This window comes from Mustelus asterias, unplaced genomic scaffold, assembly GCF_964213995.1.
Source record: "Mustelus asterias unplaced genomic scaffold, sMusAst1.hap1.1 HAP1_SCAFFOLD_1290, whole genome shotgun sequence".
Classification (NCBI taxonomy): Eukaryota; Metazoa; Chordata; class Chondrichthyes; order Carcharhiniformes; family Triakidae; genus Mustelus; species Mustelus asterias.
The window spans coordinates 1-18,433 of record NW_027591235.1 but is presented as its reverse complement, the minus strand read 5'-3'; the positions used below and the strand labels follow the sequence as shown (position 1 = coordinate 18,433).

The following is an 18,433-nucleotide window of genomic DNA, read 5'->3' as shown; positions in this document are numbered from 1 at the left end:
ACACTCTCCTCGTGTCTGCGTAGGTTTCCTCCGGGTGCTCCTTCCTTCCTCCAAAGATGTGTGGGTTAGGCTGATTGGCCATGCTAAATTTGCCCCTTAGTGTTCTGAGATGTGTAGGTTAGAGGGATTAGCGGGTAAATATATGTAGGGATATGGGGGTAGGGCCTGGGTGGGATTGTGGTCGGTGCAGACTTGATGGGCCGAATGGCCTCCTCCTGCACTGTAGGGTTTCTATGATTTAGAAACTGATCCACAGACACAGCTGGCTATATCTGTGAATGGAAACTCTGAACAGAAATAACTGACTCATTTGTAAATGTCACCACAATGTGACCTGTGAGATTCTGCCCTGACTCTGTGGACAGATATAGGCCGCATTGACAGATGTTCTCAACAGATTGTTGTCCCTGGATTTATTTTCTGCTCAGAAGTGAGATGTGCGTTTTTGAACCGGCAGCAGAGAAACAGGAAGTTGTGTTACCTGAGAATGAAACAGCCGGCGTCAGTTTGATGTTATCACTGTGAACAGTCTTCCTGTCTGTGAGGGTGAACTCACTCTGACAGCATCAAGAACAACCACACAGATTGCTACTGGTCTCAGCATTACATTCAGCTCCATTCCTGTTTTAAACAATAAAGAAAGGAGATTATTTGGACTTTTAACAGATTCACTGAATTGGGAGATGGACTGAGGGTCATCACTGGGAGAAATGAGGAGGAATTAGAGAACAAATGAGTTTTCCCAAACAGGGTTATTAGAAAAGAGGAGATTTAAAGTGAGTCAGGGCCTGTCAGAGGAAGTGGGAGAGAGAAACAGAGAGGATTGAATCTCCATCAATTAGATGTTTTCTCAGACAGCGAAGAGAGATGAAGTCTGTTTGTGCTTTTTCAGAGAGAGGTAATGAGAGAGAGAAAACAATGAATAAGTTTAAGCATTATCTGAAATAGGAAGGTTAAATGAGTGAGTGTTTGAAAGAAAGATAGAGAGACATTAAGTGATGAACACAGTATCCGAGAGGAGAGAGGTTAAGTGAATGTGAGACAGGAGCGAGGTTAGAGTGTAAGGGAGGTGGAAGGTGAGGTAAGTGTGAGTGAATGCCTGGAGAGAGAGAGAGAGACGTTCAGTGAGTGTTAGAGAGATGAGAGAGGTTAAGTGATTGAGTTTCTGAGAGAGAGGAGATGTTAAGTGAGTGAATGTCTAAAAGAGAGGAGAGCAGGTTCACACCCAGGGGTCACTGAGAATGATCAAAATAAGGAGATCACCCAGAAAACTACCAACAGGAAACTTCAGCTGAACACATCACTCATTCTCAAATGGTCAGTCAGGGCTCTGATGCTGCTCAGCTTCTCTCTGTTCTGTTTATAATGGTTAAAGGCTGATAGGAGTGAGGTTTATTTAGAAGGATAGTGTATGGGAAGCACACATCAACAAAACTGAGAATTCTTGGACACACACTGCAGCTCCTTCTCTATCTCGGAATCAAATTGTTGTCTCATTGTCCCAGCAGTTAACAGGCTCCTTTGAACGTCTCCAGCTGCTACTTTAATGCAGACTTCAACCAATTTATTTGAAGCCAGTTTCTGTTCAATAAACCAGGACTGACACACACACATTAAAATGTTTTAGACTTTTTTGCATTTTTAGTCTGGAAACCTAAACCTGCCGTTTCACTCTCAGTCAGGAATAGATCCCAGTTTTACACCAATCTTTGACAGCACGTTTCCAGCATTCACCATTGTTCTTCCTGACTCTAAACACAGTTGTAAAGGAGCTTCTGTTCCATGTCTGGGAGCTCGGAACCATGGAAAAGAGCGGCTGGGACACATTTTTTTCACACCTCAGGATTCACCCACACGGGGACTTTGCTGTCAGTGAAAAGTGACGAAAAAGACCAAAGTGCTGTTTGTCCCTCTCAGCGTGACCCTGAAGGACTGGGTCTAGAATGAAGTTCTGTTCCTACTGTATCCTCCCTCAGATTGCCCTTTCTGAGCTCCAGCCTGGTGACGTTAAACACTCAAATGGAAAAGACAAAAATCTACAACAATGATTCAATCAAATGTCTATTTCACATTTATTCAGAATATCAAACCTCAACAGAAGAAAAAAGTCAGAGTGAACATGATTCAGTCCTGGATATGATTAACAGCATCGATAAGTGTAGAATCCAAACCTTGCAGTCCCTTGTGAACTCGCCGGTGTGTTAGCAGGTGGGATGACTGAATAAATCCCTTTCCACAGACATTACAGGTGAACGGCCTCTCCCCAGTGTGAACTCGCTGGTGTTTCAGAAGATAAGATAAATGAGAAAATCCCTTCCCACAGACAGAGCAGGTAAATGGTCTCTCCGCACTGTGAACTCTCTGATGTGTCAGCAGGTTGGATGACTGACTGAATCCCTTCCCACACATGGAGCAGGTGAACGGCCTCTCCCCAGTGTGAACCCGCTGGTGGTTCAATAAGTTGGATGAAAGAGTGAATCCCTTCCCACACACGGAGCAAGTGAATGGCCTCTCCTCACTGTGAACCTGCTGGTGTGTCAGAAGGTTGGATGAATTAATGAATCCCTTCCCACAGTCTGAGCAGGTGAAGGCCTCTCCCCAGTGTGAATTCTCTGGCGGTTCAGTAGGGCAGATGGACGGCTGAATCCCTTCCCACACACACAGCAGGTGAATGGCCTCTCCCCAGTGTGAGTATATTGGTGCGTCAGCAGATCCTTTTTGTTTTTAAAGCTCTTCGCAGTCGGAACAATTAAAAAGTTTGTTGTCAGAGTGAACAAGTTGATGTGTCTGCAGGTGGGATGACTGAATGAATCCTTTCCCACACACAGAGCAGGTGAATGGTCTCTCCCGTGTGAATACGTTGGTGTGTCAGCAGATCTTTTTTGCATTTAAAACTCTTCCCACAGTCAGAACATGGAAACATTCTCTCATCAGTGTGAACAAGTTGGTGTGTCACAATGTGGGATGAGCGAGTGAATCCCTTCCCACACACAGGGCAGGTGAACGGCCTCTCCCCAGTGTGAACCCTTTGGTGAGTCAGAAGGTTGTATGAATGGGTGAATCCCTTCCCACAAACGGAGGAGGTGAATGGTCTCTCCCCAGTGTGACTGCACCAATGAACTTCCAGTTGTGATGGGAAACTGAATCCTTTCCCACAATCCACACATTTCCACGGTTTCTCCATGGTGCTGGTGCCCTTGTGTTTCTCCAGGTTGGATGATCAGTTGAAACCTCGTCCACACACACAACATACATGTAGTTTCACCCTGCTGTGAACTGTGTGATGTTTCTTCAGGCTGTGGACTGGTTAAAGCTCTTTCCACAGTCAGTTCACTGGAACACTCTCAATCGGGTGTGTGTTTGTTTCAATGCTTTTCCGGTCACACTGATGTTTAAAATCTTTGCCGACAGACAGAAGAGTCAAACATTTCTCCTCCCACATTCAAAGACCAATGATCTTCAGCTCTGAATGAACAAAGTGACTTTGCCAGTCATGATGTTCGTTTGAGTTTTCTGTCTACCAATCCTCCACTTCCAATATCCTGTAAAAAAAAATTTGGAAAAGTCATCACTGTCAGTCCGGAATAGAAATCCTGAACAGACAATTCTAGTTTCTCCGGAACATTTTTTCCTCTCTTGTTCCCCAAAATCTGTAAATCCCCGTCCCACACACTCTCCCTTCTCCCTGGGCTTAAACCCATCTCACCATCTGCATCATTTCTTTCCTCCACTCCCAGTTTTCTCCCTCCCTCTCCTCTGATTGGGTTCAGTTCTCCAGCTCCTGTCTGCAGACTGACAATAAAACCAATGGGTCTTACTGGGGGTGTTGGGGCCTCCAGCGGGTGTTTGTGAATCCTCCCCGCCCACCTCCCAGGGTTTCCTTCCTTCCCAGAGATCAGAGTCCTCATTGATTTGAGGCCAAAGTGTAACCTCTTATTTATTGTCCCCCTCCCCCATCCTCTGATGTGAACCATCCTCCAGTGGCTGAGCCAGGATGGGGCCGTTAACCTGGGCCTGTTCCCGGGAGGGAGAAGCCCCGCAGCTGCAAACCAGGGAGCTGACAATGATTCTGAAGGGTTTGCGGATCCACAAAGTGTTTCCAAATCCTCCCAGCCACCGCCTAACGCTGACTCCGCTTCTCCGGGACAAACAAGCGCCAAGGACAGCAATGACACTGCGCATGCTCCACATCACAATGCCCGGGGGCTGATTGACGGCAGCTCCGGGCCAATAGGATGAGGGGGCGGGGCTGGAGGACCGAGCTGGAGCGGCTGGACCTCCAACCAATCGGAGTGAATGAGGGGCGGGACCTGAAGCATGCGCAGTGCGGGTAATGGCGACGGACAGACGGACAGTTTTAACCTGGAAGCGAGATCAATCCGAGGTAGAGGGCGGCGTGCGGGGAATGCTAAATGTGGCGGGTGGGTGGAGAGGCTTCATAAACATGTTGTTCCAACCCAAACCCCGGAAATGAACTTCCCGGTCCCCCCATTTGTACCAAATGGAGCAGCAGCTTGTAGTGTTAGACCCAGGCTGACTGCCGCCTGTGGTAAACCACTGTTAAGCTTATTGCCTGTGTGTGTGTGACATGTCTGGGCATGCCCATGCCAGCCCTGCATGAGACTCCTCCCCCCCCCCCCCCCCGTCCAGGTATGAAGGTGACTGCTCCCCACCCTCCTGCCTCAGTTGCTGGACCAGTTCATCAGCATGGGTGTGTGCTCCAAGTCTTTTGCGAATAAAAGCCGATTTGTTCTTGCAAACAAACTAGTCTTTACTTGATTGATAGATAGTGCATCACCGCCATTGAGGCTGCATGTGGGAGGCCGGCAGGGATTGTGATCGGGGAGTGATGTCACAATGGAATGGGTGAGGGTGTGACGTCACAATGGAATGTGTGAGTGTGTGATGTCACAATGGAATGGGTGAGGGTGTGACGTCACAATGGAATGGGTCGGAGTGTGACGTCACAATGGAATGGGTGAAAGTGTGATGTCACAATGGAATGGGTGAGAGTGTGAGGTCACAATGGAATGGGTGAGAGTGTGAGGTCACAATGGAATGGGTGAGGGTTCCAAATTTGCCCGACTTCGGTCATTGCCAAGATTTTCGAGTCCATTATTAAAGCTGAGATCGCAGAGTACTTGGAAGTGCAGGATAAAGTAGGACTGAGTCAGCACGGCTTTGTCAAGGGGAGGTCATGTCTGACAAATCTGTTAGAGTTCTTTGAGGAGCTTTTGATTTGATTTGATTTATTATTGTCGCATGTATTAACATACAGTGAAAAGTATTGTTTCTTGTGCGCTATACAGAGAAAACATAGGGACCTCAGATTGTTGTAAAGAGAGGTTGAAGATGTCTGTGAATACCTCTGCCGGCTGATCCGCACAGGATCTGAATGCACATCCGGGTATCCCATCCGGGCCAGTTGCTTTCTGTGGGTTGACCTTGAAGAAAGCTGCTCTGACATCTGCAATGGAGACCCCAGATACAGGTTCATCCAGGGCTTCCAGGGTGGAGGGCATGCTCTCGCTGACCTCTTGCTCAAAACGAATGCATTGAGCTCATCAGGGAGAGGAGCGTTGGAGCCGGCGATTTTACATATCTTCACCTTGGAGACTGTTATGTCTTGCAGACCTTGCCATAGTCAGCGGGGATTGGTGTGGCTAGCCTGGGACTCTAGCTTGGTCCAGTATTGTCTTTTGGCATCTTTGATGGATCTCCTTAGATCATATCTGGTAACAAAGAAGTTAGATAAAAGAGAACTAGTGGACCTGATTTATTTAGATTTCCAGAAGGCCTTTGACAAGGTGGTGCAGAGGAAACTGTTAAATAAGTTAAGTGCCTATGGTGTTAAGGGTAAGATCCTGGCATGGATAGAGGATTGGCTGGCAGAAGGCAGAGAGTGGGGATAAAGGGGTCTTTCTCAGGATGGCAGCCGGTGACCAGTGGTGTGCCTCAGGGGTCAGTGTTGGGACCGCAACTTTTCACAATATACATTAACGATTTGGAGGAAGGAACTGAAGGCACTGTTGCTAAGTTTGCAGATGATACAAAGATATGTAGAGGGAGAGGTAGTAACGAGGAAGCAGGGGGGCTGCAGAAGGACTTGGACAGGTTAGGAGAATGGGCAAAGAAGCGGCAGATGGAATACAATGTGGAGAAGTGTGAGGTTATGCACTTTGGAAGGAGGAATGGAGGCACAGACTATTTTCTAAATGGGGAAATGCTGAGGAAATCAGAAACACAAAGGGACCTGGAAGTCATTGTTCAAGATTCTCTTAAAGTTAACGTGCAGGTTCAGTTGGCAGTTAGGAAGGCAAATGCAATGTTAGCATTCATGTCGATAGGCCTGGAATACAAGAGCAGGGATATATTTCTGAGGCTGCGTAAGGCTCTGGTCAGCCCCCATTTGGACTGTTGTGAGCAGTTTTGGTCCCCATATCTAAGGAAGGATGTGCTGGCTTTGGAAAAGGTCCAGAGGAGGTTCACAAGAATGATCCCTGGAATGAAGAGCTTGTTCTATGAGGAACAGTTCAGGACTCTGGATCTGTACTCATCGGAGTTTATAAGGATGAGGGGGGATCTTATTGAAACTTACAGGATACGGCGAGGCCTGGATAGAGTGGACGTGGAGAGAATGTTTCCACTAGTAGGAACAGCTAGAAATAGAGGGCACAACCTCAGGCTAAAGGGACGATCCTCTGAAACAGAGATGAGGAGGAATTTCTTCAGCCAGAGAATGGTGAATCTGTGGAACTCTTTGCTGCAGAAGGCTGTGGAGGCCGGGTCATTGAGTGTCTTTAAGACAGAGATAGATAGGTTCCTGATTAATGAGGGGATCAGGGATTATGGGGAAAAGGCAGGAGAATGGGGATGAGAAAAATATCAGCCAAGATTGAATGGCGGAGCAGACTCGATGGGCCGAGTGGCCTAATTCTGTTACTGTGTCTTATGGTCTAATGAGTTGAGACTGGGTGGCGTCGGACGATGTCACTGAGGTGGAAATAGGCAGTCTTGATGATGATGTGGCTGGAAGCTCATCCTGGAGTGAAATATTTCACCATGGTTGTGAACAGCCTGGTTCCGGCTCCGACAGGGAGTGGAGTTTGTCGTGGGGACTGAAGACAATGGGTTCAGACTTCCCAGTATTTATATGGAAAACATTTCTGTTCTCTTAGTCCTGGATGTCAGACAAGTCAGGATGGTGTGTGGGTTGGAGGGGAACTTGGAGCTGATGGTGCTAACCACTGTGCCACCGTGCCGCAGAATGCTAAATGGAATGAGAGAGAGAGTGTATGTGTGAGGGGCGTGGGTGGAGATTTAAAGAATGTTCCATAGAAACTACAATTGTCTGTTTTGAATTTCTATCATGTGCTGACAGTGATGATTTTTGTAAACTCCTTTCAGTGGATATTGGAAGGAGAGGTTTTGACTGGAAAAGCACTGAGATTCTCACACCCGTATCAGAGTGTTCCAGTGCACTGATTGTGGAGAGACACAAGGACTCCGACACCATGGAGAAACCATGGAAATGTGGAGACTGTGGGAAGGGATTCAGAGCCCCATCTGGGGTGGAATCTCATCGACGCAGTCACACCGGGGAGAGACCGTTCATATGCTCCACTTGTGGGAAGGGATTCAATCATTCATCGAATCTGCTGAGAGAGAGAGAGAGAGAAAGATTGAGAGAGAAAGAATCCAACCCCTGCAATCACTTGTGAACTTGTTGGTGTCGCTGCAGGTTGGATGACCGATTGAATCCATTTCCCACACACAGAGCAGGTGAACGGTCTGTCCCCAGTGTGAACTCGCTGGTGTCTCTGCCATGTGGATGACCTCCTAAACCTCTTTGTGCAGTGAGAGCAGCTAAGCAGTCTCTCGTCAGTGTGAATGGGTTGGTGGACCATCAGTTCTCGAGAGCTTTTGAAGCCACTCCCACAGTCAGAGCATTTAAAGGGTCTGTCTTGGGTGTGAGTGACCTTGTGGCTCAACAGGTTGGGCAACTGAGTGAATCCCTTCCCACACACACAGCAGGTGAACGGTCTCTCCCCGGTGTGAATGCGCTGGTCGGTCAGCAGATTGTTTAACCGAGTGAATCCTTTCCCACACACACAGCAGGTGAATGGTCTCTCCCCAGTGTGAACTCCCTGGTGTGTTTGTAAATGGGATAACTGAGTGAATCTCTTCCCACACACACAGCAGGTGAATGGTCTCTCTCCAGTGTGACTGCGCCGATGAGTTTCCAGTGCAGATGGGAACCTGAATCCTTTCCCACAGTCCCCACATTTACACAATTTCTCCATGGTGCGGGTGTCCTTGTGACTCTCCAGGCTTGACAATTAGTTCAGTTACAACATAACATGGGTGCGGTCTCTCTGCTGCAATGTATTTTCAGGCTGTTTAACTGGTTAAAGTTCTTTCCACAGTCACTCAGGTGTGTGCATGTTTCAGTGTGTGTGTGTCTCGGTGCTTTTCCAGTCACACTGATGTTTAAAATCTCCTGAAGCAGACAGAGCAGAGAAACATTTCCATTCTAGATTCAAAGCTCGATGATATTCAGGTCCCAATGAACTGAGTGACTATGTTAGATTTTGATGTGAGGTTTGGTTTGATATTCGTCTTTAAATCTTCACCTTCTGATATCCTGCAAAAGGAATTTACAAACATCATCAATGTCAGCACAGGATAGAAATTCAGAACAGACAATTCTAATTTCCAATGAACATTCTTTCCTCTCTCATCCCCAAAGCTGTGAATCTCCATCCCACACCCTCTCCCTCCATTCTCACTCTGCTGTATCTAATATTCACCCTCCCAATTCTCCTGAAGGTACTGATTGAGGCTGATTGACAGATCCATGCTCACTGCTTCCTGTCCACCACACACAAATCATAAGAAACAGGAGCTGCGGTTGGCCATTCAGCCCATCGAACTGCCTCAACCATTCATTGAGAATTGGCTGATCTACCGCAGCATCATTTCCCACGCTATCCCCCAGATAGAGAGAGAATAGAGCCAATGTTTCGAGTCTGGAGGGAGGAAAGAATGTTCCATAGAAATTAGAATTGTCTGTTCTGAATTTCTATCCTGCACTGACACTGATGACCTCTGCAAACTTGTTTTACAGGAAATTGAAAGAGGAATCACAGACCGAAATCTCAGACGTTGTGTCTAGATCTGACAGAGTCATATTCCTCGGGACCTGAATATCATCGGCCTTTAAATCAAGGAGAAATGGTTGTCCGGTCTGGTGACTTGAAAAGATTTCAAACATCAGTGTGACTGGAAAAGTGCCAACACGCTGCAACACTGGAGTGAGTATGTTCTAGTGCATTGACTCAAGAGCTTTAACCAGTTACACAGCAATAAATATCACACCATTCACAGCGGGGGTGGGGGGACTGTTCTGTGTGTGGACGAGTGTTCAACTGAAGAGAAAGGAAAGAACACCTGCACCATGGAGAAACCATGGAAATGTGGGGACTGTGGGAAGAGATACAGAGCCCCATCAGAGCTGGAAGATCATCGGCACAGCCACACTGGGGAGAGACCATTTACTTGCTCTCAGTGTGGGGAGGGATTCACTCGGGTATCCCAGCTGCAGAGACACCAGCGAGCTCACACTGGGGAGAGGCCCTTCACCTGCTCTCAGTGTGGGAAGGGATTCACTCGGGTATCCCAGCTGCAGAGACACCAGCGAGTTCACACTGGGGAGAGGCCGTTCACCTGCTCTCAGTGTGAGAAGGGGTTCAGTCAATTATCCAACCTGCAGAAGCACCAGCGAGTTCACACTGGGGAGAGACCGTTCACCTGCTCTCAGTGCGGGAAGGGGTTCAGTCAATTATCTAACCTGCAGACGCACCAGCGCCTTCATACTGGGGAGAGACCGTTCACCTGCTCTCAGTGTGGGAAGGGATTCACTGATTTATTCACCCTGCGGACTCACCAGCGAGTTCACACTGGGGAGAGACCGTTCACCTGCTCTCAGTGTGGGAAGGGGTTCAGTCAATTATCCACCCTGCGGACACACCAGCGAGTTCACACTGGGGAGAGACCATTCACCTGCTCTCAGTGTGGGAAGGGTTTCAGAGTTTCATCCGCCCTGCTGAGACACCAAAATGCTCATGAGTGATTTCAGGGGTTGGATTCTGCTGTTATTGTTTCTGCTCTCAATTACATCCAGGACTGCATTTTGTTCATTCTCACAGTTGGTCAATGGGGAGGGTCGGAGGGTTTCTTTCTGCTGGACTGGCCGGTCTCATGACTTTGCCTCCAGTGGGCTGATGCTCTTTGAGTCTTGTTGCGAATACCTGGTTTCAGATTTCACACGGATCACAGAGTGACAGGGTGTGAGGAAGTTAAGAGTTACTATTTCTGTTTGAAACTTCCCAAATGCTCATCCAATTTCCTTTGTAATTGTTTATTGTCTCCACTTCCTCCACCCTCGTAGGCAGCGAGTTCCAGGTCATTACCATTCACTGCATCAAAATATTCTTCCTCACATCCCCCCTTCCTCTCTGACCCAAAACCATAAATCTGTGTCCCCCTCGTCCTTCTCTCGTCAGCTAATGGGAACAGCTTTTCTTTGTCCATCTTATCTAAACCTGTCAGAATCTTGTCCACCTCTATCAAATCTACCCTCAACCTCCTTGCTCCAAGGGGAACAACCCTAGCCTGACATTGACAATAAAGAACAAACTAACAGAATATGTTAATACCTGAAATCAAATGGGAATGTTTAATTTCTGTTTTAAAGAAATCATGAATATATTGTCCCGTACAATAAAGGGATTTGAATAACTCAGCTTGAGTGCAGTTGAATGAAATGTCTCAATCGCGTATCCACCCACAGTCGAGAGGAAGTGTGGAATGTGTAGCTGGAAATCCCTCCCTAACAGCACTGTGGGTATACTTACACCTTCGGCATTATAGCAGTTCAGGAAGGCAGTGTTGGCGCTGATCGTGGCCGAGGCGGCTACATACAGCCACATATTCTGTTATAACTGAAGGACTGCAGATTAAATGTGCGGCATTATGGGACTGGACTATCTTGACCACATTCCTGTGACTGCTCAGTTTCTGCAATCATGAACCATTAAAGCTGCTTAGCAGGGTCCTGACAGAGGACCTGGTGAGAATATTTACTCAGAATGAGTGAGAATGAAACTTATTCCAGGACCGGCTGGTGTTCAGTGGCTGAGATTCCCGAATCTGTAAAAAGGGGGTCTGACCAGTGGTAGGTAGTCCGGTAAGAAGCGTTCTCATGCATTATTTAAATTATTTTATCATGAAGTTGTGATCAGAACTGTGAGGGACTTGTAACCCAATAGTTGTTGAATTGACGGTAAACTCCAAGTAGCACTGGACTGAAAAGGGGGTCTGACCAAGAAGTGAAGTGATCTCAGGCATTGTTTAAATTACATCATCATTGGCCAACTTCCCCTTTGTGATGTCACAATGGAGTCCTGCCTGAATCAGCCAATAGGAATCACTCTGCTCCGCGGTGACGTCTCTGGGTTCCAGTGCTCAGGCCCGGGCGCACGGACCCGGGAGCCCCACCCCCACCCATTGTTCCCCTCCCCCTGCACCACATCGAGCCAAGGTTTCCAGGCAACCGGCTGGCGGCTCCGGCCAGAGCGAGAAGCTGCTCGGTAATCTCCCCCTCCCCCCGGCCCGGGACTGCGCATGTCCAAGAGAGGGGGAAGCTGCGAATTGCAGGGCAGATCCTGCCCCCTGACCTTCTGAGGTGTTGATTAATAGGAAGAGTTGAAGGACCGGAAGGACTCTGGTCCTCCAGCTGATCAGAGCGCGGGCTTTGCGTGAATGAAGATTGAGCTTCAGACAGACTGAAACTTCCTCCTGTCTCCAACATCAGAGAGGTTGTTTCTGTAGTGAAGTGGTTGTCACGTTTGCCTGACACGCGAAAGGTCCCCGGGTCAGAACCGGGCAGGAATGTTAATTTGTTAATTCCAGCATCAAAGTGGGAAGGGGGAGGAAGGTGAGCTGTTGCCTGCCTGCCTGCCTGCTGTCCGGCCTGCCTGCCTGCCTGTCGTCTGGCCTGCCTGCCGTCTGGCCTGCCTGTCTTCCGTCCGTCCGCCCACTGGAGGGTGCTCTCTCCCTGGAGGGAGAGAGGACACGGAGTGACTTTCTTTCTTTTTTCTTTCCATCTATGGGAGGGAGGACTGCACGTTTCAACATCGAGGGACTGAGTGGTTGGGCTGGTGCCCTCATCATCAGAAGGTCGGTGCCTGAAAGGGATGGGGGGGGTGAAGTAAATTCAGACTGTTTTTTCCATCTGGGGGGGGGGGCGGCGGTGAAGACACCCCGGACTTGAACTGTTTGCGCCCAAAAGGGCTGGAGGAGTAAAGTCCCCCACCCACTGCTGCTGCCCCCAACACCGGCGCCCCCAACACCGGCACCCCCTCCCCTCTTTCCCCCTGACTGGGGCACCGGCCCCCCTCCGTGCCTTGTCCCTCGTCCTCCCTCCTGCTCCTCCTCTCTCCTCTCTCGCTCCGGGGAGAGAGCACCTAGATCCCCATCCACCTACCCTGCCCTCCCTTATTTTTCCCTCCTCTTATACGTCCTGCCGTGGCAGAGCCTTCTCGGCCCACCTATGCGGGCGTGGCGGCTGCCAGAGCCCCCGCCGCTCCCAAGGCCCTGCCACCTTTTTCGTTGCTCACGCGGCAGCTCGGGGTTAAGTGCTACGCCCACCCCGACATGTCCATCGAGGCCTGTGTCAAGGCAATGGCTGGGGTTGTCGGCCCCTCAGCCATTGTCGCGGCCTCTAAGATGTACGGCCGGGCCGTATTCTTTTTGAAGGCCACCCACCCGCCACATTTATCATTCCCCGCGCGCCGCCCTCTACCTTGTATTGTTCTCGCTTCCAAGTTGAAACCGTCCGTCCGCCGCCGCCGCCGCCATTACCCGCACTGCGCATGCTTCAGGTCCCGCCCCTCATTCACTCCGATTGGTTGGAGGACCAGCCGCTCCCGCTCGGTCCTCCAGTCCCGCCCCCTCTTCCTATTGGTCCGGAGCTGGCGTCAATCAGCTCCCGGGCATTGTGATGTGGAGCATGCGCAGTGTCATTGCTGGCCTTGGCGCTTGTTTGTCCCGGAGAAGCGGAGTCAGCGTTCGGCGGTGGCTGGGAGGATTTGGAAACACTTTGTGGATCCGCAAACCCTTCAGAATCATTGTCAGCTCCCTGGTTTGCAGCTGCGGGGCTTCTCCCTCCCTCCCTCCCGGGAACAGGCCCAGGTTAGCGGCCCCATCCTGGCTCAGCCACTGGAGGATGGTTCACATCAGAGGATGGGGGAGGGGGACAATAAATAAGAGGTTACACTTTGGCCTCAAATCAATGAGGGTTCTGATCTCTGGGAAGGAAGGAAACCCTGGGAGGTGGGCGGGAAGGATTCACAAACACCCGCTGGAGGCCCCAACATCCCCAATAAGACCCATTGGTTTTATTGTCAGTCTGCAGACAGGAGCTGGAGAACTGAACCCAGACAGAGGAGAGGGAGGGAGAAAACTGGGAGTGGAGGAAAGAAATGGTAGAGATGGGTTTGGATTTCAGCCCAGGGAAGAGGGAGAGTGTGTGGGACGGAGATTTACAGATTTGGGGGAACAAGAGAGGAAAAAATGTTCCAGACGAACTAGAATTGTCTGTTCAGAGTTTGTATCGTGTTCTGACAGTGATGACTTTTCTAAACTGTTTTTACAGGATATTGGAAGTGAAAGATTGGCAGACAGAAAATTCAAACCGGACATCACATCTGACAAAGTCATTCAGTTCCTTCGGAGCTGAATATCATTGGTCTTTGAATATAGAAAGAGAAATATTTGTCTGTTCTGCCTGTGGGCAAAGAAATTAAACATCACTGTGACTGGAAAAGCATCGAGACAAACACACACCCGAGTGAGAGTGTTCCAGTGAACTGAATGTGGAAAGAGCTTTAACCAGTTACACAGCCTGAAAAAACATCACAGTTCACAGCAGGGTGAAACTACGTGTATGTTGTGTGTGTGGATGAGGCTTGAACTGATCATCCAACCTGGAGAAACACAAGGACACCCGCACCATGGAGAAACCGTGGAAATGTGTGGATTGTGGGAAGGGATTCGGTTTCCCATCACAACTGGAAGTTCATCGGCGCAGTCACACTGGGGAGAGACCGTTCACCTGCTCCGTCTGTGGGAAGGGATTCACCCATTCATACAACCTTCTGACTCACCAACGGGTTCACACTGGGGAGAGGCCGTTCACCTGTCCTGTGTGTGGGAAGGGATTCACTCGCTCATCCCACATTGTGACACACCAACTTGTTCACACTGATGAGAGAATGTTTACATGTTCTGACTGTGAGAAGAGTTTTAAATGCAAAAAGGATCTGCTGACACACCAACGAATTCACACTGGGGAGAGACCGTTCACCTGCTCTGTGTGTGGGAAAGGATTCATTCAGTCATCCCACTTGCAGACACATCAACTTGTTCACTCTGATAACAAACTTTTTAATTGTTCCCACTGTGCGAAGAGCTTTAAAAGTAAAAAGGATCTGCTAACGCACCAATATGCTCACACTGGGGAGAGGCCATTCACCTGCTGTGTGTGTGGGAAGGGATTCAGCCGTCCATCTGCCCTATTGAACCACCAGAGAATTCACACTGGGGAGAGGCCCTTCACCTGCTCAGACTGTGGGAAGGGATTCACTCGTTCATCCAACTTATTGAATCACCAGCGAGTTCACACTGGGGAGAGGCCGTTCACCTGCTCTGTGTGTGGGAAGGGATTCAGTCAGTCATCCAACCTGCTGACACACCAGAAAGTTCACAGTGCGGAGAGGCCACTTACCTGCTCTGTCTGTGGGAAGGGATTTTCTCATTTATCTTATCTTCTGAAACACCAGCGAGTTCACACTGGGGAGAGGCCGTTCACCTGTAATGTCTGTGGAAAGGGATTTATTCAGTCATCCCACCTGCTAACACACCAGCGAGTTCACAAACGACTGCAAGGTTTGGATTCTACTCTTAATGATGCTGTTAATCATATCCAGGACTGAATCGTGTTCACTCTGACAGTCTTCATCCGTTGAGGTTTAATATTCTGAATAAATATGAAATAGACCAGCTTTGTTTTTTAAAATTGTTGTAGATTTTTGTCTTTCCCACCTGACTGTTTAACATCACCAGGCTGGAGCTCAGAAAAGACAATCGGGGGTGGATCATATGGCAAACAGGACGCAGTCCTTCAGGGTCACAGAGGGACAAACAGCACTTTGCTCTTCCTCGTCTCTCTTCACGACAGCAAAGTACCCGTGTGGTTTAATCCTGAGATGTGCAAGAATCTCAGTCACTCCCTTCTATGTTTCAGCGCTCCTAGACCAGGAACAGAAGTTCCTTTACAACTGTGTTTAGAGTCAGGAAGAACAACAGTGAATGCTGGAAGCATGCTGCTAAATCAGAGATTGGTGCAAAACTGGGATCTGTTCCTGACTGAGAGTGAAATGGCAGGATTAGATTTCCAGACTGAAAATGCAGAAAAGTCTAAAATATTTTAATGTGTTTGTGTGTCAGTGCCAGTTTATTGAACAGAAACCAGCTCAAAATAAATTGGTTAAAGTCTGCATTAAAGTAGCAGCTGGAGAGTTCAAAGGAACCTGTTATCTGCTGGGACAATTAGACAACAATTTGATTCCCACTGAGACCCACAGTGAATGAGGCTCCCGCGGGCCTCATACAAAAAGTGACGCAGACGTTTCAGGGTCAGAGAAAAAGAGTCGGATCTCAACGAAAATGCGCAGGAAATGAAGGCCACAATACAGCCCCAGCTGAATAATATTCCCCCACTGAGCTCAGCCATTGTCAGTGTTGTGAAATGTCACATTTGCCATCCTATTATTCCCGGATCAAATCCAACCATTCTCCGATCCCATCCGCACAAAATCTGCAGATTACCCCGGGTGAATAACTTCCTTAATCTGTACTTAGAAAAATTCTGGATTCGGTGCCTATCTGCCCGGCGACACATTTTAAAAGTGATCTATTATCAAATGCAGCCTCAGAATTGTTCCATTTTCAAGTCCGTGGAGCAGAAATAATAACTGATTGAAATCAGAGCTTTTCTATTTGGGGAATAGAGGGGTACAGTGAAGATTTACTATGCTGATTCCTGGGATGGCAGCTCTGTCATATGAGGAGAGATTAAATCCGTTAGGATTATATTCACTGCGGTTTCGAATAGTGAGAGGGGGTCTCATAGAAACTTATAAAATTCTAACAGGGTTCGACAGGGTAGATCCAGAAGACTGTTCCCAATGGTGGAATCCAGAACCATGGGTCATCTTTTGAAGATAAGGGAAAAACTGAGGTGAAGGGAAATTCCTTCATCCAGAGAGTGTTGAATGTATGGAATTCAATACCACCGAATGTAGTTGAGGCCAAAACGTTGTCTGATTTCAAGAAGAAATTTGATATAGCTCTTGGGGCTAAAGGGGTCGAGGGGGAAGGAGGATCAGGATATTGAATTCCATGATCAGCTATGATTACGATGAATGGCGGAGAAGGCTCCTGCTTCTAGTTTCTATGTTATGAGTCCGTGAAATATTTCCTGGTGCAGAGTTGAGTGACTACTTATCCCCGGTATACTTACAGCACTAACTATTAATTATGTTGAGTCCTGGATGCTACTCATTAATCCCTGTACGTTAGGCTGCTGAATCATTGAATCCCGACAATGCAGGATGGAGCCTGTCCCGACAACAATCCCACCCAGGCCCTATCCCCGTAACCCACATATTTACCCTGCTATCCCCTGACACTTAGGGTAATTTTGCGTGGCCAATCCAGCAAACCTGCACAGTTTAGGAATGTGGAGGGAAACTGGAGCACCTGAGGAAACCCACGCAGACACGGTGAGAAAGTGCAAACTCCACAGAGACAGTGACCCGAGGCTGGAATCGAACCCGTGTCCCTGGGGCTGTGAGGCAACAATGCGAACCACTGCGCCACCGTGTCACCCATAAATGATTAAATTAGAAAAAAGGATCTGCCTTAAGAAAGATTGATGGACTGAGTTCTGAGGAAAGCGAGTTAACCAGTTAATGAGACAGAATAAGTGATGATGTGGGAGAGAGCAGAGAGAGAGCAAAGACTTTAGAAATAAGTTTACGGCCAGGGAAGGAATGTGATTGGAAAGTGCCAGCTATATTAAATCATTAACTAACAGTGATTGGTTCACTGGTTACGGGGCGGCATGATGCCACAATGGTCAGCGCTGCTGTCTCACAGTGTCAGGGACCCGGGTTCAATTCCGGCTTCGGATCACTTTCTGTCTGAGTTTGCATGTTCTCCCAGTGTCTACGTGGGTCCCCTTCGGGTTCTCCTGTTTCCTCCCACAGTCCAAAGATGTGCAGGTTAGGTTGATTGGCCATGCTAAATTGACCCGAGCGTCAGGGGATACGCAGGGTAAATACATGGAGTTGCGGGAGTGGAGCCTGGGTGGTATTGTGACCGGTATAGACTCGATGGGGCGAATGGCCTCCTTCTGCACTGCAGGGATTTTATGATTCGCAGCTGACGTCAGCTCAGGGAGATGAGCCAATCGCAGCACTGAGAAACGCCTCCCTGTTTCTGAATACTTGAAGCTGCCTCTGATCTGAGTTCACTCTGTGATATAAGACTAGAGGCAGCAACTTATTGTAAACATTGTCGCTGCTTACTGTCCAATCAGGAACCATGTATCTCCTGTGTGCTTTACTGATAACAATGACCACGCTGCCCGGTGAGTCTGAGCTCAGATCCTCAGTGTGTGTTTCATGGGTTATATTTGTTCACAGATTTCTCACACATTCTACATTTTGTTGCAGGAATCAATGGCCAAGATTCAGTTTCCCAGGACCCGGCTGAATTAACGGTTCAGGAAGGATTGAACGTAATAGTGAATTGTAATTACACAACAACGGATGCTTTTCCAAATCTCTTCTGGTACATCCAGTATCCCGGGGAAGCTCCGAGATATTTACTGCAGAAATATAGCACGGGGGGCGGAGAAAAGTCTCCAGATTTCCCTGACCGGTTTTCTGCTGATTTGGACAAGGACAAGAAAACAGTTCCTTTAAATATCACTGGGGTCCATGTCTCTGACTCTGCCGTGTATCACTGTGCGCTGAGCCCCACACTGTTACAAAGGCGCAGTGAGCCCGTACAAAAACCTGCAAAGGCACTCTCACCTCCTCTCACTGAATCAGATCTGTGACCTGGATTGTGAACTGTTAATACAAACAGAACAATTGTATAACGAAGAGTTAGTCCGAATGTTCTCATTCCATGGTGCTGAATGTGCCATTCTTGTTTAAACACTCTGCAATGCTGAGACTGGGAGAAGTGAACAACAGGGGGCAGCATTGCAGCTTCCATTTTACTATTATTCCTTCCAAAG

The 18,433-nt window shown here is 48.4% G+C and overlaps 3 protein-coding genes and 1 gene segment (V, D, J or C); 3 read left to right on the top strand and 1 right to left on the bottom strand.

The window, feature by feature from the left end:
• Window positions 1-2,055: 2,055 nt before the first annotated feature.
• Window positions 2,056-12,962, bottom strand: LOC144488100 (uncharacterized). The gene is made up of 3 exons (XM_078206119.1): window positions 12,866-12,962; window positions 5,367-8,644; window positions 2,056-3,542 (listed from the first exon to the last, which is right to left on the bottom strand). The coding sequence occupies exon 2, from the start codon at window positions 8,301-8,303 to the stop codon at window positions 7,647-7,649; it is 657 nt and encodes a 218-aa protein (XP_078062245.1). The 5' UTR covers window positions 8,304-8,644; window positions 12,866-12,962; the 3' UTR covers window positions 2,056-3,542; window positions 5,367-7,646.
• LOC144488106 (uncharacterized) lies at window positions 9,402-10,132 on the top strand. The gene has a single exon (XM_078206126.1). The coding sequence runs from the start codon at window positions 9,458-9,460 to the stop codon at window positions 10,130-10,132; it is 675 nt and encodes a 224-aa protein (XP_078062252.1). The 5' UTR covers window positions 9,402-9,457.
• LOC144488099 (uncharacterized) lies at window positions 12,126-18,003 on the top strand. Its single transcript, XM_078206118.1, has 2 exons — window positions 12,126-12,240; window positions 13,718-18,003. The coding sequence occupies exon 2, from the start codon at window positions 14,076-14,078 to the stop codon at window positions 15,054-15,056; it is 981 nt and encodes a 326-aa protein (XP_078062244.1). The 5' UTR covers window positions 12,126-12,240; window positions 13,718-14,075; the 3' UTR covers window positions 15,057-18,003.
• LOC144488101 (T cell receptor alpha variable 9-1-like) lies at window positions 17,761-18,188 on the top strand (the record flags this gene model as incomplete). The annotated part of the segment is given in 2 exon segments: window positions 17,761-17,776; window positions 17,862-18,188. Coding segments are annotated over 2 exon segments (343 nt in total), but the record flags the coding sequence as incomplete, so codon positions are not given.
• Window positions 18,189-18,433: the final 245 nt, after the last annotated feature.

Coding starts and splice junctions, on each gene's coding strand:
- LOC144488100 (XM_078206119.1), bottom strand. CDS start 8,303: ATGGAGAAATTGTGTAAATGTGGGGACTGTGGGAAAGGATTCAGGTTC.
- LOC144488106 (XM_078206126.1), top strand. CDS start 9,458: ATGGAGAAACCATGGAAATGTGGGGACTGTGGGAAGAGATACAGAGCC.
- LOC144488099 (XM_078206118.1), top strand. CDS start 14,076: ATGGAGAAACCGTGGAAATGTGTGGATTGTGGGAAGGGATTCGGTTTC.